At 33.0% G+C, this 21186-nt stretch overlaps 1 protein-coding gene across 4 annotated transcripts; it reads right to left on the minus strand.

Annotated features, from left to right (window-relative positions):
• Positions 1 to 8398: 8398 nt before the first annotated feature.
• LOC121209524 (DNA topoisomerase 4 subunit B) lies at positions 8399 to 20969 on the minus strand. Of its 4 annotated transcripts, none has more exons than XR_005904642.1 (6): positions 20372 to 20967; positions 18882 to 19026; positions 18478 to 18588; positions 18199 to 18353; positions 17090 to 17269; positions 8399 to 8645 (listed from the first exon to the last, which is right to left on the minus strand). XR_005904642.1 is itself a non-coding variant. In XM_041080318.1 (5 exons), exons 2-4 carry the CDS (start codon positions 18903 to 18905, stop codon positions 18225 to 18227), a joined length of 264 nt encoding a protein of 87 aa, XP_040936252.1. In that variant the 5' UTR covers positions 18906 to 19026; positions 20372 to 20962; the 3' UTR covers positions 16816 to 17269; positions 18199 to 18224. The 4 variants fall into 4 exon arrangements, 2 of the variants coding, with proteins under 2 accessions (XP_040936252.1, XP_040936251.1); XR_005904641.1 differs by lacking the exon at positions 8399 to 8645 and adding an exon at positions 16816 to 16925; XM_041080318.1 differs by lacking the exon at positions 8399 to 8645 and having other exon boundaries at positions 16816 to 17269; positions 20372 to 20962.
• Between the last annotated feature and the right edge of the window lie 217 nt (positions 20970 to 21186).

The raw sequence follows: 21186 nt of genomic DNA on the forward strand, positions 1-21186 counted from the left end.
AAATCTTCAAACATAAAACAAAAACTACCGGAATTGATCTGGATAGTGTGCTTTGTTGTGTTGATCCGATCTACCCACTTCACTTCAAGTCAATCTACATAAAAATATTAAACACACACAAATAAGCTTATTGAAGCTTAGTAAGTTCATAGGTTAAAATAATGCTTACCAAACATAATATTTCCAAACAATACCAAAACATTTACTAAAATTTCTTGCGATTCACAACCATTGTTATAATAATTCACATAGTTGAGCTCAACAGTAACAACTACTCAATCTCTTTCATTTGGATCACTTCTCTTTTATTTCTTATAATCAAATTAGGAAACGGCTTACGAAATTGAGTACGTCGTTGCTCAATGCCACAATTCACAACTCAGTATGGTTTTCCTCATTGAAATACCATACCTACATTTTTCAACTCGGTATGGGAAATGCCATACCTACATTTCTTAACTCAGTATGGATTTGATAATACCATACCTACATTTCACAGCTCAGTATGGATAATACTATACCTACATTTCACAACTCAGTATGGATGATACCATACCTACATTTCACACTTTCCCATGGAACAACCATGGTCTTATCCGTCAATTCATCACACGTCACGATACGAACGTACTCAATCCTGCGTTTTTCCTAATTTGCATTTCCACATTTATTCTTTCATTAACAAAATCTACACAATCCCACAACAAATTCGTATATAATAACACATTATATACTTCAATCATTCATAAATAAACATCTAAAAGTCAACCATATGAACTTACCCGGCTAATTTGTAGAAGATATTGAAATTTAGGGACTATTCCGCAACTTTTTCTTTTCCTCGTTCTTCTTTGGATTCTTGATATGATGTAAAAATATGAAAAATCAGCTGAGAAAATATGAAGAAATGTCTAGATTTTTCAATTACATCATTATTTAACTATTAACTTTTATGCTATTTCCAATTTTGCCCCTTGTTCACATTGTTTTCTTGCTTATTTCATACCCAAACCGTCCAGCCATTAACCTTTGGGTCTAATTGCTCTTTAAATCCGTCTTTTTAAATACTTAAGCTATTTCCTCACAATTTAACAAATTTTGCGCTATTTTCAATTTAGTCCTTTTTAATTAATTAGCCATCCAAACGTTAAAATTTTCTAACGAAACTTTAATACTAACTCAATAATACTCCATAAATATTTATAAAAATATTTATAGCTCAATTTTGAATTTTGAGGTCTCGATACCTCGTTTTTGACCCGTTTGACCTAATAAATTCTTTTAATTCACTAATTTCACCATTTCACAAATTCTTCTAAATTCTTACTTGACTCATAAATATTAAATTACTATCTTGTTCAATCTTATTTGTCGAATTTAGTGATCTCAAATCACCATTTCCGACACCACTGAAAATTAGGCCGTTACAACTCTCCCCCCTTTAAAAATTTCGTCCTCAAAATTTGTTACCTGAAAATAGATTTGGATACTGTGATCTCATTGACTCCTCTGTTTCCCAGGTTGCCTCCTCCATACCATGTCGATGCCATAATACTTTAACCAATGGTACTATTTTGTTCTGCAATTCCTTAACTTCACGAGACAAAATCTTCACTGGTTCTTCTGAATAAGTCATATCTGGTTGAAGCTCAATTTCAGTATGGGGAATTACGTGTGAAGGATCTGACCTATACCGCCTTAGCATAGACACATGAAACACATTATGAATCTTCTCAAGTTCCAGAGGTAAAGCCAAACGATAAGCCACAGGACCAACCCTTTCCAGAATTTCATATGGCCCTATGAATCTCGGACTTAATTTTCCCTTTTTACCAAATCGTAACACCCTTTTCTATGGTGAAACTCTTAAAAATACTCGATCACCCACTGCATATTCTATGTCTCTTCGTTTTAAATCCGCATATGACTTCTGACGATCTGAAGCAGCTTTTAGACTATCTCGAATAATCCGAACTTTCTCTTCGGTTTCTCGAATCAAATCAACCCCAACTATTTTTGATTCACTCAATTCAGACCAACACAATGGAGTCTTGCATTTTCTACCATAAAGAGCCTCAAATGGTGTCATTTTTATACTAGACTGATAGCTATTGTTGTAAGCAAACTCAGCCAACGGTAAATACCTTTCCCAACTGTCACCAAACTCGAGTATACAACATCTTAACATATCTTCTAAAATTTGAATCACTCGCTCTGACTGTCCATCTGTTTGAGGATGAAATGCTATACTAAAATTCAATCTGGTGCCTAAAGCTTCTTGCAATTTATTCCAAAATCTTGAAGTAAACCTCGGATCCCGGTCTGAAATGATAGATATTGGAACTCCATGTAGTCTCACAATCTCTGACACATACAATTCTGCTAACTTATTAAGTGAAAAATCTGTTCTGACTGGAATAAAGTGTGCTGACTTTGTCAATCTATCAACAATCACCCATATCGAATCTTTCTTTCTTGGAGTCACAGGCAATCCTGACACAAAATCCATTGAAATATGCTCCCACTTCCATTCAGGAATCATAATGGGTTATAATAAACCCGTTGGCACTTGATGCTCTGCTTTAACTTGCTGGCAAATCAAACATTTTGCAATAAATTCTGAAATTTCTCTTTTCATACCAGGCCATCAATATGTCTTTTTCAGATCACCATACATTTTTTGTACTACCCGGATGAATAGAATACATACTATTATGTGCTTCAGAAAGAATATCATTCTTTAAATCAGAATTATTTGGAACACAAATCCTATTATGATAGCGCAATATACCTTCATCATCAATACTGAACTCTGAATCTAAATTATCCCGAACCATTTGCCGTTTCAGCACCAATTTTGGATCTTTATTCTGCAGCTTCTGAATTTGTTGAAGAAACATTGGTTTTACCTTCAATTCTACTAATACAACACCTTCTTCATTAAGAGCCAAATGAGCATTCATTGCCCGAAGTGCAAACAAGGATGACTTTCGACTCAGTGCATCAGCAACTACATTAGCTTTCCCTGGATGATAGTCAATAACCAAATCATAGTCTTTCAGCAACTCTAACCACCGTCTCTGTCTTAAGTTCAATTCCTTCTGAGTCATTAAGTATTTCAAACTTTTGTGATCCGTATACATATAACACTTCTCACCACATAAATAGTGTCTCAAAATTTTTAAAGCAAAAACAATTGCAGCTAACTCAAGATCATGTGTAGGGTAATTCTTTTCATGTGGTTTTAATTGCCATGAAGCATAAGCCACCACCTTTTCCGACTGCATTAACACACAACCCAAACCACTTAAAGATGCATCATTGTACACAACATACGGTATACCTGATTCTGGTTGAGTCAAGACTGGAGCTTCTGTTAACATTTTCTTTAACTGATCAAAACTCTGCTGACATTCATCAGGCCACATAAACTCAACATTCTTTTGTAATAAACGAGTCATTGGTGAAGCAATCGTGGAAAAATTCTTTACAAAACGGCGATAGTATCCTGCTAATCCCAGAAAACTTCGCACTTCAGTTACATTCTTCGGTGTTTTCCAATTCACCACTGCCGAAACTTTACTTGGATCCACATGAATTCCTTCAGCTGATATAATATGACCCAGAAATCCAACCTCATGAAGCCAAAACTCGCATTTACTAAATTTCGCATATAACTGCTTTTCTCTCAAAGTCTGTAGTACAATTCTCAAGTACTGTGCATGTTCGGATTCTGTCTTTGAATAGACCAATATGTCATCAATAAATACCACCACAAATCTATCCAAATAAGACTGAAAAATTCGATTCATTAAATCCATAAATGCAGCAGGGGCATTCGTTAAACCAAAAGGCATTACCAAAAAATCGTAGTGACCATACCGAGTTCGAAAAGCAGTCTTTGGCACATCACACTCTTTAACCTTCAGCTGATAATACCCAGATCTAAGGTCTATTTTTAAGAACACTGTAGCACCTTTCAGTTGATCAAACAAATCATCGATACGAGGTAATGGATATTTATTTTTAATTGTTACCTTGTTCAACTGCTTGTAATCAATACACAATCGCAACGAACTGTCTTTTTTTTTCACAAATAAGACAGGTGCGCCCCAAGGTGATGTACTCGGTCTGATGAACCCTTTATCTAATAACTCTTGCAACTGTGTCTTCAACTCTTTTAACTCAGCTGGTGCCATTCTATACGGTGTTATTGATATTGGAGCTGTACCCGGAATTACATCAATTGTAAATTCAACCTCACGATCTGGGGGTAAACCAGGTAATTCCTCAGGAAACACATCAGTAAACTCATTAACAACTGACAATTGTTCCATCTTCAATTCAGAACCCCGAGTATCAAGAATATAAGCTAAAAATGCTTCATTACCTTTCCGAATCAATTTTCGAGCTGTAAAGGTTGAAATAATTCTAACATCATTCTTTTTATCCCCAAACTCAGCTGAAACTATTTCCCCTGTCTGACATTTTAAATCAATCCGTTTTTCTCTACAATTCACTATGGCATCGTGTTCAATCAGCCAATCCATTCCAAGAATAACATCAAATTCTCGGAAAGGTAACAACATTAAATCAGCAGAGAATTCACAGCCTTATATTTTCAGTAGACAATTCCGACATATTAAATTAACAAACACACTTTGCCCTAGTGGATTAGTGACTTGCAATTCAAGGTTAGTGGACTCAACAGTCATTTTCTTTTCTGACACTAATGCAGTGCAAATATATGAATGTGCAGATCCGGGATCAATTAAAGCATACACAGAATCATCAAAAAGATAGAAATTACCAGCTATCACATCTGGAGCAGAAGCTTCTTCCCTTGTCTGGATAGTATATGTACGTGCAGGTACTCTTGTCTCTGATCGAGCTGCAGTATCTCTCGTTCCCGAATGAACAGTCCCAGCAACACTACTTTGACCTGAACGTTTACCTTTCTGAGGAGTATTTGCTTGCTTCTCCCCTTGTTCTCTATCTTCTTTTAATAATTGAGGACAGTCCCGAATAAAATGATTAGTTCCACCACATTTATAGCAAGCTCCGGCTCTTCCCCAACACTCACCAATATGAAATCTACCACAATTTTTACATCTAAGTCTCGGAATATTTTGCACACTACTAACACTAGCTACTGGTTTCTTAGTTACTTCGACATCTTGAGTCGTTTTACTTTTATTCGATCGTTCCGGGATTGTAACTGGTCGACCAGAATCATCTCTGAACTTTTTGGCCGGAAAATTCGAAGTTGGTCTAGAGAAACTTCTTTTGTATACCTCTTTACCTCTTCTTTCTCTTTGCATCTTTCTGTTATACACTTCTTCCATCTTTTGAGCTCGATCAGACAGAATCACAAATTCTCGAATCTCTGTACCTCCAATCATCATTCTGATTTCATCATTAAGCCCTTCTTCAAATTTAATGCACATTTCTTCCTCTGTCGGTACAACATCCCGAGCATATCTACTGATATACACAAATTCTCTTTCATATTTGGCCACTGTTTTATCCCCTTGTCGAAGATCAAGAAATTCTCTCTTCTTCTTATCTAAATATCTCTTTCCCACATACTTCTTCTTAAATTCGTTTTGGAAGAATTCCCAGGTAAGTTTATCTGCAGGTACCACTGCCTCAATGGTTTCCCACCAATTATACGCTTCTTCTTTCAATAGCGAAACTGCACATCCCAAATAGTCCTCCGGAGAACACATTATTTGTTTAAAAACTCTCTCCAAACTCTTTAACCAATACTCTGCTTTAACCAGATCATCGTCCGATCTCCCTCGAAATTCTTCAGCTCCAAACTTTCTGATTTTTTCAATTGGTGTTCTTTTGCTAGATTCATCTATTAAAGGAGGAGCAACCGGGGTTGTAACTGGTGGTACAGTAGGGGGAGGAGGAGGTTGTTGTGCCTGACTTCTTCCTTGTATTGTTTCATGATATCACTGATTCATTAATCCGTAAATCATATTTTTAAGTTCTTCCTCTCTCATCAAAAAAATCGAGACATTACCACTTGTTCCCTGCTCAGAAGTCTGTATTCTACTATTAACTTCCTCTTCCTGACTAGCACCATCGGGTCTATCAGACATCTTTACAATCTATAACAAAAATTAGTAATTAGATCGGATCATTCACATCACACTATCACAGATTTATATGGCATGTATTTTTAAACACTTTACACATCAAACTCGTTCCGAGAATCGACTAAACCTGGCTCTGATACCAATAAATGTAACGCCCCCTTTACCCGAGACCGTCGCCGGAGTCGAGCATGAGGCATTACTAAACTTATTTGAGCACTTAAACAAATTCAAACAATTTATATCACACTTTCCAGACAAGCTGTCCAACTGCGTTACAGATGCAAAAAAAATCATATCTCGGGTTACAAAACTCGAAATCCAAATCCGTAAATTTTTCCCAAATCTAGGCTCATATATCTACTCACTAATTTTTTTCTAGAATTTTTGGTTGGGCCAATTAGTACAGTTTATTAGTTGAAAGTCTCCCCTATTTCAAGGTTCGGCTGCTCTGACCCCTGTGCACTACGAACCAAATTTCTCCATGTACAGAATTCAAATAACCAAGACGTTTGTTTCTCTTAAAAATAGACTCAACAAGGAATCCATACATATATAGTATGACTCCTAATTAATTTTTTACAATTTTTAATAATTTTTACAAATCAGAACAGGGGAGTTCAAAATCACTCTGACCTTGTCTCACAAAAATTCAAATATCTCCTGATATGAAAGCCTTTTGCTTACACCGTTTCTTCTATGTGAAACTAGATTCAATAAGATTTAATTTCATATTTTATTCAACCTCTAATTAGATTTTTATGATTTATGGTAAATTTTCAAACTCAAACTACTGCTACTAATCAAAAACTGTTTTAGTACAAAATGTTGTTAACTAGTTTATAACATCTTTACTTCATTTCATTTAAACTCTATACATGCCATATAAATCTTCAAACATAAAACAAAAACTACCGGAATTGATCTGGATAGTGTGCTTTGTTGTGTTGATCCGATCTACCCACTTCACTTCAAGTCAATTTACATAAAAATATTAAACACACACAAATAAGCTTATTGAAGCTTAGTAAGTTCATAGGTTAAAAGTAATGCTTACTAAACATAATATTTCAAAAAAATACCAAAATATTTACTAAAATTTCCTACGATTCACAACCATTGTTATAATAATTCACATAGTTGAGCTCAATAGTAACAACTACTCAATCTCTTTCATTTGGATCACTTCTCTTTTATTTCTTATAATCAAATTAGGAAACGGCTTACGAAATTGAGTACGTCGTTGCTCAATGCCACAATTCACAACTCAGTATGATTTTCCTCATTGAAATACCATACCTACATTTCTTAACTCAGTATGGATTTGATAATACCATACCTACATTTCACAGCTTAGTATGGATAATACCATACCTACATTTCACAACTCAGTATGGATGATACCATACCTACATTTCACACTTTCCCATGGAACAACCATGGTTTTATCCGTCAATTCATCACACGTCACGATACGAACGTACTCAATCCTGCGTTTTTCCTAATTTGCATTTCCACATTTATTTTTTCATTAACAAAATCTACACAATCCCACAACAAATTCGTATATAATAACACATTATATACTTCAATCATTCATAAATAAACATCTAAATTCAGCCATATGAACTAATCCGGCTAATTTGTAGAAGATATTGAAATTTAGGGACTATTCCGCAACTTTTTCTTTTCCTCGTTCTTCTTTGGATTCTTGATATGATGTAAAAATATGAAAAACCAGCTTTCTCCAGACCTTCTATGGCGTTTTGGCTGAGAAAATATGAAGAAATGTCTAGATTTTTCAATTACATCATTATTTAACTATTAACTTTTATGCTATTTCCATTTTTGCCCCTTGTTCACATTATTTTCTTGCTTATTTCATACCCAAACCGTCCAGCCATTAACCTTTGGGTCTAATTGCTCTTTAAATCCATCTTTTTAAATACTTAAGCTATTTACTCACAATTTAACAAATTTTGCGCTATTTTTAATTTAGTCCTTTTTAATTAATTAGCCATCCAAACGTTAAAATTTTCTAGCGAAACTTTAATACTAACTCAATGATACTCCATAAATATTTATAAAAATATTTATAGCTCAATTTTCAACTTTGAGGTCTCGATACCTCGTTTTTGACCCGTTTGACCTAATAAATTCTTTTAATTCACTAATTTCACCATTTCACAAATTCTTCTAAATTCTTACTTGACTCATAAATATTAAATTACTATCTTGTTCAATCTTATTTGTCGAATTTATTGATCTCAAATCACCATTTCCGACACCACTGAAAATTAGGCCGTTACACAAACCAACAAAGGCAAAGTCATTAATGATGCTATAGGGCTAGACTTGAAGGCAACTTTTATGTCACATTAACAAAAGAAAACAAGGTATTGCACAAACCCGCAGGGACAATGTCTTGAGGATTCTCCTCTTAAGTCGGATGATCTGTCGCACCTAAATTGAAGTCATCGTGAGGCTGATTGCTATTTGCTACCGCTAAATCCAAATTTGAAGACGATGGTTGTTGTTCTCCTATCGGCGCCATGTTAAAAAAGAAGGGGATAAATCTCAAAATTATACATGAATTTTAATTTAATGTGTAATTGTATATATGAATTTTGATGTGATGCAATTATACACGTGAAACTCTAATTGTGGGTCATATGTTTACTTCAAACTTTAATTTTGATTTAATCGTGCACATTTAAAGAAATAAATAATTTATTTATTTTTATATTGAATAAATATAGTTTATGTATGCATTCTATAAATATAAAATGATGTTATATCAATAATTGTGTTAATCATTTAAAAGAATTTGATTAAATTAAAATTATGTATAAAATTACACAAAACTAAAGTTCATGTATAAAATTGCTCTTTAAATCATAGAGAAAAAAAGAAGAAGAAGGGAAGAATGTCATTGATGAAAAATTTAATTAAAAAAGAAAATAAGGTCAAGCGACATTAGAGAAAGCGCCTGATTAGTTGTTCGTATATGTAAATGAAGTTTTCTTAATTGATCTAACTGATAATATTATCGATTTTAAATTCAATCATTTTTTTCGGATTTAATAAAATAAAAATATATTAAGGATAAATAATTAGTTTTATTACTGTTCAACCGATTCAATCGTTCGATTCAACTAACTAGATCAATTTGCGGGTCAATTGTCTAACCCCTTGTTTTGAATCAGTATCTTAATTGGTTCTTGATACAATTGATTCCACTGACGAGTTTAGTTCAGTTCTGAAAACAATGATGTACATTTGACGTGCAAAGAAGATCAAGGCAACTTTGCAAATATAGATGTAATAGTGGTGGAGCAAATGGGTTTTCACCCCTTTGATCCCAACTTTATATTATATACACAACATAATTCGATTTTGACTTAATTTGAAATTAAATATTAATTTGTTGCTCCAATTCCGATTAAAAAAATCAAAATTATATTTAATTTTGACTTCAACTTAAATTTATATGACACTTTTTTATGTATTTTTATTAAAATAAAATAATAATTTTATGGGTACATGTGAGTGCTGCATATGGGTAATTATAAAGTTCTTTCATGTACTTGAAAGGTCATATCTGCATACTCATATCCAGATATGTATTGGATATGGGCGTCAAACAGGATTACTTCAAAATAAGTGAAGGGTTAGAGCAACATAGGTCTAATGTTCTTTAATGTACTGACCTGACTAGATGCGCGAACCTATAATGTCTTTGGATCTCACGAGTAATGTTTTATGGTATTACCATAATTTCTATTAAATTGCATGTGTGTTAGCAGCGAGCAATTACTCTTAAGAATTCGAAAGCATATAACATTAATGGAATTTGTACGTATTTTAATGTCATTGTATTGTTTAGCATCAATAGCTAATGCATTGCCATTATTTATACAAGACTCTGGTATACAAAGAAACTTCATCCTTGAAGCTGCTTCAAAAGTAATCTCTCTATAAAATAAACATGCTAGTTTACATTTTTGTTATTCAACTTTCTTACGTACTTCAATTTAGTACCTAAATACTGATAGTTGTGCTTTACTGCAGATGCCAATGCTTCGGCAAGTATCGCTAAATGTGTGTGATGCAAAAGAAGGTGATTTCGACCTTCCGTACTACCACAGGTTTGAAAGTTCATTAATTTAATTAAACTGTTTTCCAACCTTGCCACATGCTGCATAACTAAAAACTGAAGCCACAACAAGGACATACATAAATATAACAATTCAAAAGAAATGCAGAAAACTATTGTCATCAGGTTAGTTAACTTTGATTAGTTATGTTCAGTTACATTGTCACTATGTTAAGTATAATTCTCTCTTTTTATTTATTTAACAAATTACAAGACAGAAAATAAAAACCCACAAATTAAAAGCCTAAGTCAAGAAACTCTCTTTTAAGTCGTTCATTTGTTCTCAAGAAACTGACTGAAGGTCGTCAAGTAAGTTCTTTTCGATATTCTTCATAACTTTCTCGTAAAGTGCTTCTCTCTGTTCTCTTGTGAATGATTTTCTGTTGCTCTTAATCTAGGTGGGTTTTTTTTCTTCTTGTTTTTAATGTTGTGAATGATTTTCTATTGTTCTTGACCTAGGTGAGTTCTTTTTCTTGTCTACTACTTTTACGAGGACTAATGGGTGGCAAAAAACGAAGCTGCTATCATCTTTAATGTCAGATATAGAGACAACCTCCAACAGCAGTAGCAATACTGCAATATTGATAGGAGAATAGCAACCATCGTCTTTAAATTTGGATTTAGCAGTAGCAAATAACAATCAACCTCAAGATGACTCTAATTTAGATGCAACAGATCATCTGACTCAAGAGTTAATAGGAGGAGAATAACCATCAGAACAAGGTCATATACCATTTGCATCAACCATTGTCAATGGTGAAATAGTTTTCCTGGATGAAGGTATATCCTATATGCAACTGTTATATCAATTTGTTGGGGTTTTTTAGCAGAACAAGGAAGAAAGAAGCAAAAATAAAAAACAGATGCAAAAGAGAGCTTAAAATTTAAATCTTAAAAAATTCATCTTTATCATGAATTAGAGGTGTGCATGGGTCGAGTTACTTGACCTGGCCCGAATGCCCACCTGAAAAATGAGAGGTTTCGGGTAAAAATATAGCCCGAAATATGGGTTTGGACAAAAAAACGATGCCCATTTAAAAAACGGGCCAGGCTCGAGTAAAACTTTTTTCGCCTAGGCCCGACCCGAATTATATACTAAATATATATATTTTTAATCATATTTACATTTTATTTTTAATATAATCACTTTTTATTATATTTTTGTATTATTTTAAGAATTGTTTTAATATCATTTTTTATTTGTTTCTTTTAATATTTATTTTAAATGTATTTGATGATTTATTATATTTTAAAATTTTTTATTTAATGAAATAAGTTAAAAAAATTTAATATGAGCCGGGCTTAACAATTTTATTTCGGGTCGAGCTTGGACAAATTTTTAGGCCCATATTTCAGGCCAAGCCAGGCCTAAAATTTTATCTAGGCCCGACTTTGCCCATGCACACCTCTATCATGAATTTTCATTAACATTAAAAGCATAAGTTACATGACAATTTACTAATGCATAACTGATCCCACTAAAGTATTGACTAAAAACAAAGCTTGAATTACACACAAATGTAGTTGACATCTCAGCTATTACATTAACAACAAATCTTACTAACTTAAAGTACAAATTACAAAACAACTAAATCAAGTTACAAATGAACAAAATGATGCAGCTACATTTGGTTCAGCTTCAATATTGGTCTAGCATGCTGGTCTGCTGTTGCATTGTAGGCCAAAGTTTAACAGTATATGATAAAAGGAGATAAATTCTCATCATTAGTTTAAATAAATATATATGTAATTTGAACAAGGAATTACAAGTTCTGCTATTTGATTATACCAAACGAGGAAGTTGTGCTAACCCTGAATAATTTGCATATATTCAAACAAAAAATCAATGCATGGTTTCATAGGAAAAGAGACAGGGTGACTTTTCATACTAACACAAGTCTAAAAGTTCGTTAATTTAGTTAAACTATTTTCCAACCTTGCCACATGCTGCATAACTGAAAATTGAAGCCACAACAAGGACATACATACAACAATTCAAAAGAAAAGCAAGAAAATATTGTCACCAAGATAGTTAACTTTGATTAGTTAAGTTCAGTTACATTGTCACCAGGTTAAGTATAGATCTCTCTTTTTAGTTATCTAACAAATTACGAGACAAAAAATAAAAATCCACAAATTAAAAGCCTAATTCAAGGAACTCTCTTTTAAGTCATTCATTTGTTCTCAAGAAATTGACTGAAGGTCGTCGAGTAAGTTCTTTTCGATGTTCTTCAAAACTTTCTCATGAATTACTTCTCTATTCTCGTGAATGATTTTTTGTTGTTCTTGATCTAAGTGGGTTCTTTTTCTTAATGTTGTGAATGATTTTTTGTTGTTCTTAATCTAGGTGAGTTTTTTTTCTTATTTACTACTTTTACAAGAAGCAATGGCTGGCAAAAAAGGAAGCTGCTATTATCTTTAATGTCAGATACAGAGACAACCCCCAACAACAGTAGCAATATTGATAGGAGAACAACAACCATCGTCTTTAAATTTGGATTCAGCGGTAGCAAAAAACAATCAACCTCAGGATGACTTCAATTTAGATGCAACAGATCATCTGACTCAAGAGTTGATAGGAGGAGAACAATCATCAGAATAAAGTCATATACCATTTGCAAAAACCATTGTCAATGGTGAAATAGTTTCCTTGGATGAAGGTATCTTCCATACGCAACTGTTATATCGATGTATAATGAATTCATTGGAAAAGAAGCTTGATTCATGTTTACTACTATCATATGTAAATCGATACTTTGTAGAGGAGAATCCTCAAGACATTGTCCCCGCAAGTTCAAGTCATACCTTGTTTTCTTTTGTTGATGTGAACATAAAAGTTGCCCTTCAAGTCTAACCCTATAGCATCATTAATAGCTTTGCCTCTGCTGGTTTGTGCCAATCATTTCTTTTCATTTTTGTTAATGTGATGTCTTCAAATCGTACCATTTTTGCAAATATTTTTATCAAGATTTTGGTAATTGTTCATATTTTGGAAGCCTATCATATATTGATTTGATATAAGTTTCACACCTGATAATTTTCGGTCTGCTTTTACTGATTTGGAAAACTAACTTTATAAAACAGGCAACAACCACGTGGGGGTAGAACATTTCCCAGGCTTAGTAGAAGAGTTACAGAAAATTAATTAAAGAAAAACCCTGAGCTCCTTCGAATCTATTGCAACTCGAATCGAAAAGGATCGTGGAAAAGTTACTAAACTTAGCCACAGCACTGTTCAAGTTCTGGTTTGTGCTGCAGTAAAAGAGATTGAAGACTTTTGAGTTGAGAAATTGGACAAAGAGTCATTGAAAAAGTGGGGGGCGACACTCAACAAGGCCAAAGAACTTGGTTTTCAAGTAGGATTTGCTGATGATTTGTTAATAAAGAATTTGTATGCCTACTTTGCTTACAGAACAATTTTGGATGAGGCTAAAGAAAAAAAATTTTAGAACAAGTATACACACGCTTGACATATATTCGAAAAGGAGGTTTAGAAAATAAAGATCCAATGAGCTTATATTAGATTTGTCATACACACACTTTATACTAAATAGAAATAAAAGTGTTGTAACAGATATTTCATAGCATTGGGTTGGAGTTCTCACACCCATACTTCCTCCGGTGTAAAAAAACCCATATATAGGTGATAACTCCAACCCATATTTAGAGAGATATACTGATACTCATGTTCGGATATGTCAAACATGGATTATTAAAGAAAAATTAAGACTCAGAGCAACATAAGCGATAACTCCAACCCAATGCTATGAAACATCTATTACAATACTTTCATTTCTATCTAGTATGAAACGTGTGTATGAAAAATCTAATAAAGCTCATTGAATACTCATTTTCTAAACTTTCTTTTCGAATATATGTCAAGCGTGTGTATGCTTGTTCTAAACCTCATTTTCTTTAACCTTGTCCAAGATTGTTCTGTAAGCAAAGTAAGCATACAAATTCTTCATTAATAAATCATCAGTAAATCCTACCTGAAAATCAAATTTCTTGGCATTGTTGAGTGTCGCCCCCTACTTTTTGAACGACTCCATGTCCAACTTCTTAACTGAAAAGTCTTCCATCTCTTTTACTGCAGCACAAACCAGAACTTGAACAGTGCTATGGCTAAGTTTAGTAATTTTTCCACGATCCTTTTCGATTCGAGTCGCAATAGATTCGAAAGAGCTCAAAGTTTTTCTTCAATCAGTTTTCTGCAACTCTTCTACTAGGCTTGGAAAATGTTCTACCCCCACGTGGTTGTTGCTTGAAGTTAGTTTTCCAAATCAATAAAAGCAGACCGAAAATTATCAAGTGTGAAATTTATATCAAATCAATATATGATAAGCTTCCAAAATATAAACAATTATCAAAACCAAAATCTTGATAAAAATAACCGTAAAAAAGATTTGCAAAAATAGTACGACTTGAAGACATCACATTAACAAAAAATGAAAAGAAATGATTGGCACAAACCAGCAGAGGCAAAGCCATTAATGATGCTATAAGGCTAGACTTGAAGGACAACTTTTATGTCACATCAACAAAAGAAAACAAGGTATGACTCGAACTTGCGGGGACAATGTCTTAAGGATTCTCCTCTATAAAGTATCGATTTACATATGATAGTAGTAAATATGAATCAAGCTTCTTTTCCAATGGATTCATAATACATCGATATAACAGTTGCGTATGGAAGATACCTTCATCCAAGAAAACTATTTCACCATTGACAATAGTTTCTGCAAATGGTATATGACTTTATTTTGATGGTTATTCTCCTCCTATAAACTCTTGAGTCAGATGACCTGTCGCACCTAAATTGAAGTCATCCTGAGGTTGATTGTTTTTTGCTACCGCTGAATCCAAATTTAAAGACGATGGTTGTTATTCTCCTATTAACATTGCAATATTGCTACTGTTGTTAGGGGTTGTCTCTGTATCTGACATTAAAGATAATAGCAACTTCGTTTTGCTTTCTTTTTTGCCAACCATTGCTCCTTGTAAAAATAGTAAACAAGAAAAAAAACTCACCTAGATTAAGAACAGAAAATCATTCACAACATCAAAAATAAGAAAAAGAACCCACCTAGATCAAGAACAACAAAAAATCATTCACGAGAATAGAGAAGTAATTCATGAGAAAGTTCTAAAGAACATCGGAAAAAAACTTACTCGACGACCTTCAGTTAATTTCTTGAGAACAAATGAACGACTTAAAAAAGAGTTTCTTGAATTAGGCTTTTAATTTGTGAATTTTTATTTTTTGTCTCGTAATTTGTTAGATAGCTAAAAAGTGAGATCTATACTTAACCTGGTGACAATGTAACTGAACTTAACTAATCAAAGTTAACTATCTTGGTGACAATATTTTTTTGCTTTTCTTTTGAATTGTTGTATGTATGTCCTTGTTGTGGCTTCAATTTTCAGTTATGCAACATGTGGCAAGGTTGGAAAACAATTTAACTAAATTAACGAACATTTAGACCTGTGATAGTACGAAAAGCCACCTCGTCTCTTTTTCTATGAAACCATGCATTGATTTCTTGTTTGAATATATACAAATTATTCAGGGTTAGCACAACCTCCTCATTTGGTTTAATCAAATAGCAGAACTTGTGATTCCTTGTTCAAATTACATATATATTTATTTAAACTAATGATAAGAAATTATCTCTTTTTATCATATACTATTAAACTTTGGCCTACAATATAATAAAAAATCAACAACAGACCAGCATGCTAGACCAATATTGAAGCTGAACCAAATGTAGCTACATCATTTTGTTAATTTGTAACTTGATTTAGTTTTTTTGTAATTTGTACTTTAAGTTAGTAAGATTTGTTATTGATGTAATAACTGATATGTCAGCTACATTTTATATGTAATTCAAGCTTTGTTTTTAGTCAATACTTTAGTGGGTGCAATTATGCATTAGTAAATTACCATGTAACTTATGCTTTAATGTTAATGAAAATTCACGATAAAGATCAGTTTTTTAAGATTCAAATTTTAAGCTCTCTTTTACAACCGTTTTTCATTTTTGCTTATTTCTTCCTTATTCAGCTAAAAAACCCCAACAAATGGTAATTAAAGCCTGTCATCTTTGAGTGCCTTTGTTGTTGATAGTTTTTTTGTGAAGAAAGCTTAAAAAAAACTGAAGTTGTCATTTTTGTTGTTACAAGATGAGCTTCACGCCACCACCACATGTGTTTGCTGGTAAGAACTACCACATTTGAGTAGTAAAGATAAAAACTTACCTATAAGCACATGACTTATGGAATGTTATTAAAAATGACATTGAACCAGCTCTACTGAGGGCCAACTCCACCATTGCAAAGATTAGGCAACATAATGAAGAATGTGTGCTAAGAAGCACAAAGCAATGACTTGCTTGTAAACTTCAATGTGATTTTCACTCAAATAATGGCCTATGACACACCAAAACAGGCATGAGCGAAGCTAAGGGAAGAGTTTATGGGGTTAGATAAGATAAGGTAGCAGCAACTGATCAACCTCAGGAGGGATTTTGAGAACTTGAAAATGAGAGAGTTAGAGACCATCAAGTAGTATTCTGATAGGGTAATGGCCACAATCAACAACATTAGGCTACTTGGTGATGATTTTAGTGAGAGTAGAGTTGTTGAAAAGGTCATCACAACTCTCCCTGAAAAATATGAGCCAAATATCTCCTCATTGGAGGACTCGAGGGAGTTTAAGAACAAAATAATGATAGAATGCACACTTTAAGATCAGCAATTAGCTCAAACAAGTCGTCACTATGCATGAATTCAGCTAATCCTAGACCATGCACCCAATAAAAACTCAAACCTGGTAGTATAATGCTGAGTAGTATAATTTGCATAATTGCTCCCATTCCATGTGGCAGTCTGATCAGTGTAACTGCTATTTGGGTAACCTCCAGCTGTCTGATAATCACCAGGATTGTAGTTAAGTGCTTGAATAACTTGTTGGCCCAACATAAGAAGGCAAATGAATGACATACCGGTTCTGAGAAAAAAGAAATAAAAGTTAATGAATGACATATGAATGCAAGAACCAACCAAAATAACAGAATCAGATTCCAGTTATTATGAAAGTAGATAACTTATCTAAGATAAAGTTTTTCTAAATTCAGAACCCTAAATCAAATTAATAATAAAATATGCAATTAACAAGTCAACATTAACGCCACATATAATATCAAATTGCACAGCTGAATATACTCAATACATTAACATAAATAAGATCACATTGAGCAATGAATTTAACACATTCGAATAGATCAATTTTAAGCTCACTAACGGTTAATTTAGCATGTGAACAACATATTCATGTTTTGCATTTACAGCATGATTTAATCAACTTCAAGCAGAAAATTAAATGCTGCAAATTTCCAGCATTCAAAATCATATATGTACAACATTAATATGACATTTTCGAGCACCTTAAAGACACATTTGGAAAATTTGAAGAACCACTCGAACAACCACATTCAAACACCTTAAAGACAACAAAATTTTGTCTTGTTTTGGACAACCTTACAGATCAGCAAGGCATGTATTAAACCACGCCTAACATGTTTATTTCATCATGCTTTGAACAACAATAAACAACCATTAGGCATTATATTAAATCAACTCTTTAACACATTCAAACAACTTAAAATACATCATTCGAATATCATAAATCACAACTTTCAGACACTATAAATTGCAGCATTTAACACCTAAATTTTCAGCTTACTAACATCATAAATTCATACCCATTTGAACAAGACAAATCAAAATATGCAACTAATAATAGACACCATCAATAAAGTAGCATCAGGATACCGATCCACCACCTTTTAGCACCATTTGCAAAATTATCATAAGTTTATATGCTCATAGCCGCAAACATATAATAGAACCTATAAAGCTAAATTATTAGACACTGACCTTCTTTTCCTTTTCTAGAATTTCTCTTATGGAACAAGGTAGTGCTGCCTTTTTGCTTGTCTTTGAACAGTATTACTAGCAGATTTCTGCTGCATCTGTGGAAACCTAATCTTTTTCATAACATCAGTCTTCCCCTCAGAAATTGCTCCTATTGGCTGCACAATAATTTAACAAAGAGCTCGTTAAATTCACAGGATAGAAATTTTTAAAACACATTTGACAACAAATGCAATACTAAATAACATCATTTCTAGCAGTAAAATAATTTAAGTTGCATACCCCACGCCCATTATCAGTTATGCTCACGGAACCATCTGAATGTAAAACATCTATTTGTGTTGCAAAACCTGCTTGAGCCTCATGAACAGCATTATCCAATATCTCATATACCTAATAGAAAGAAGTAAAATCAAACGTCTAATGAATTTTACCACCAAAGTTATTAGAAATATCAAAAGAAAAAAAAAATTACCAAATGGTGCAAACTGACACGTCCAATGATAAAAGAATGTACAACGGGTCTTAATATACAATACAAAGTGGGAAATGAATGAGGGAAGGTAATTCTTACAATACGATCCAAGAAAAAAGAAATATGAATATGCTCTATTTACATGATGCTTCCCTTTAGATGAATTTACAAGATCGATCTCAACAAAATAGTAGTTTAGGGAAAATTTTACCAGCAATGCTTCATCACGGTGCATTAGTATATCGTATCTCACCGGAGATCAACAACATCAAACTTTATCTTGGGATTCATAAACACATGAGAGCAATGCTCATAGATTGGGATTAAACAACACAATCACAGAGGCTACAGGAAACCTGAGATAGAAAGGAATAAAATCAAGTTGCTCCAGTCCAACATCCATAGGCTTCATCTTTTCCATACCAACGGAAGTAACAAGTCTATATTGCATAATAATTAAATTGAGTTTGCCTTTCTTGCTATATTCTTTTTCTTTTCTTTATGATGACAATGAAATTACAATAAAAAACGATAGCTTACTAAAATATAAATATGCCAAATTTTATATAAAATATAATTTTTTGTATATAAAAATTATTTGAAAATATTGTATGTTCATTAAATTAAGTGATAATTTTCTAAGTTAAAACTTTTACACCATTAAATATATATTAAAATGGGGAGGGATTCGCTTACACAAGTTTTACACCCTTCTATAATTTTTTTATACGATCAATATTTTAAGAGTCTAACTAGACTTGTATTTGTCATATATATATATATATTTTAAATGTCCCTATCAAATCTATTTAAAGTATTTTTTATATTAATATATATTTTATGATTGATTGATCTTATAAAATCAGTAGTTAAATATTTTTTAATTTTTATTAAACTTGACATGCATAATCTACATTAAAAGAGCATGAAATATCAAGTTTGAATTGTTAAAATATTAATGATATAAAAAGTTCTAAAATCATACAAATTTTTACAGCAGTATAAGTGGATCCTCTCCTATTAATATAAATAATATTTTAGATGAATATAATAGATATAGCAGATGAATTAAAAAATTTAAATGACAAATATAAATATTTTGATAAATTTAATAACTAAATTATTAAAATATTAATTATATAAAAAATTACATTAGTTTTACGTGTATATAACAAGAGAAAAATGATAGTAAATAAACAGATTGGTTCTAAGGAGGATCACCGCTTAAATATTCTTTAAAAGTAAGATCCAGAATTTTTTTATCTTCCCAAATTTCATTTTTAGACTCAAAAGTTGAAGATCCATGTGATTTGTGAGTACCCTACAGTGACATCAATTCATTCTTCTTCTAATTATTATTTTTGGGTTATGTTTGAGGTATAAGCAGCTAAATAATCATCTTCTGCTCTTCATTGATTCTTACAAATGCTAAATCTGCTTTGTTTGAACTCTGGTTCTTACAATTTGTAGAACTGAAGAGGTAAACCATGAATCCAACAATGTTATTGCAACAATGGTGGCAATTGTTTAATTCAACTGATGTGTTCAACCCTCTCACCTTAGCTATATCTCAAATCTTTTATGCCCAACCAGGCTAAATTACTAAGAAATCGGGAAAAAAAATTGCCACTAAATTTACATTAAAATGCACCAGCACACGAACTAAAACGAGAGAAAGAGAGAGAGAGATCATCGGCGTACCATTTTTGTCCCTTCAAATGCACCAGCACATGAACTAAAACGAGAGAAAGAGAGAGAGATCATCAGCTTACAAGGAGAAGCAGCAGAGGGCTGCCGACGGAGATGCAGCAGTGGGCTGCCAACGGAGATGCAGAGGGCTGCCGATTTGGGGAGATTGGGGGAAAAATAAAGGGAATCGGGGTAGGGAGAAATGGTTTGGGAAAAAGAAAGGGGGACCGATTTTGGGAAAAAGAAGGGGGAAAAAAGACTGAAAACGATTTGGGGAAACTGGGGAAAAAAAAAAGGGAATCGGGGTAGGGAGAAACGGTTTGGGAAAAAGAATGGGGGACCGATTTTGGGAAAAAGAAGGGGGAAAAAGACTTAAAACGATTTGGGGAAATTGGGGGAAAAATAAAGGGAATCGGGGTAGGGAGAAATGGTTTGGGAAAAAGAAAGGGGGGACCGATTTTGGGAAAAAGAAGGGGGAAAAAGACTTGAAAATTCACATTTCGGAAAGGGCTAATGGAACACACAGCTACTGCTCAGCAGCAATTTGAAAATTCACATTCTTCCCTTGCCGTTGCTTTAAAGCTATGGTAGATTAGTGAGAGTTTGGTAGTTTCTATCGTAACTTAGTTCTCACTTTAGCGTGTTAAAACTGTCAAAGGTTACCTTCCTTAGTAGCTTAATCATGATAAAATGTAATTGAGCATTCTCATTTTTTTTATAATTTTTACTGCACTTTGTGGAAGTTCCTGACTTGATATCTTTTCTAGGATAAGTTGTAGTATATCTGTTTACAATTTTTTATAGCCATAGAATAAATGATGTTGCAT

The sequence above is a fragment of the Gossypium hirsutum genome, chromosome A11 (assembly GCF_007990345.1).
Source record: "Gossypium hirsutum isolate 1008001.06 chromosome A11, Gossypium_hirsutum_v2.1, whole genome shotgun sequence".
Taxonomy (NCBI): Eukaryota; Viridiplantae; Streptophyta; class Magnoliopsida; order Malvales; family Malvaceae; genus Gossypium; species Gossypium hirsutum.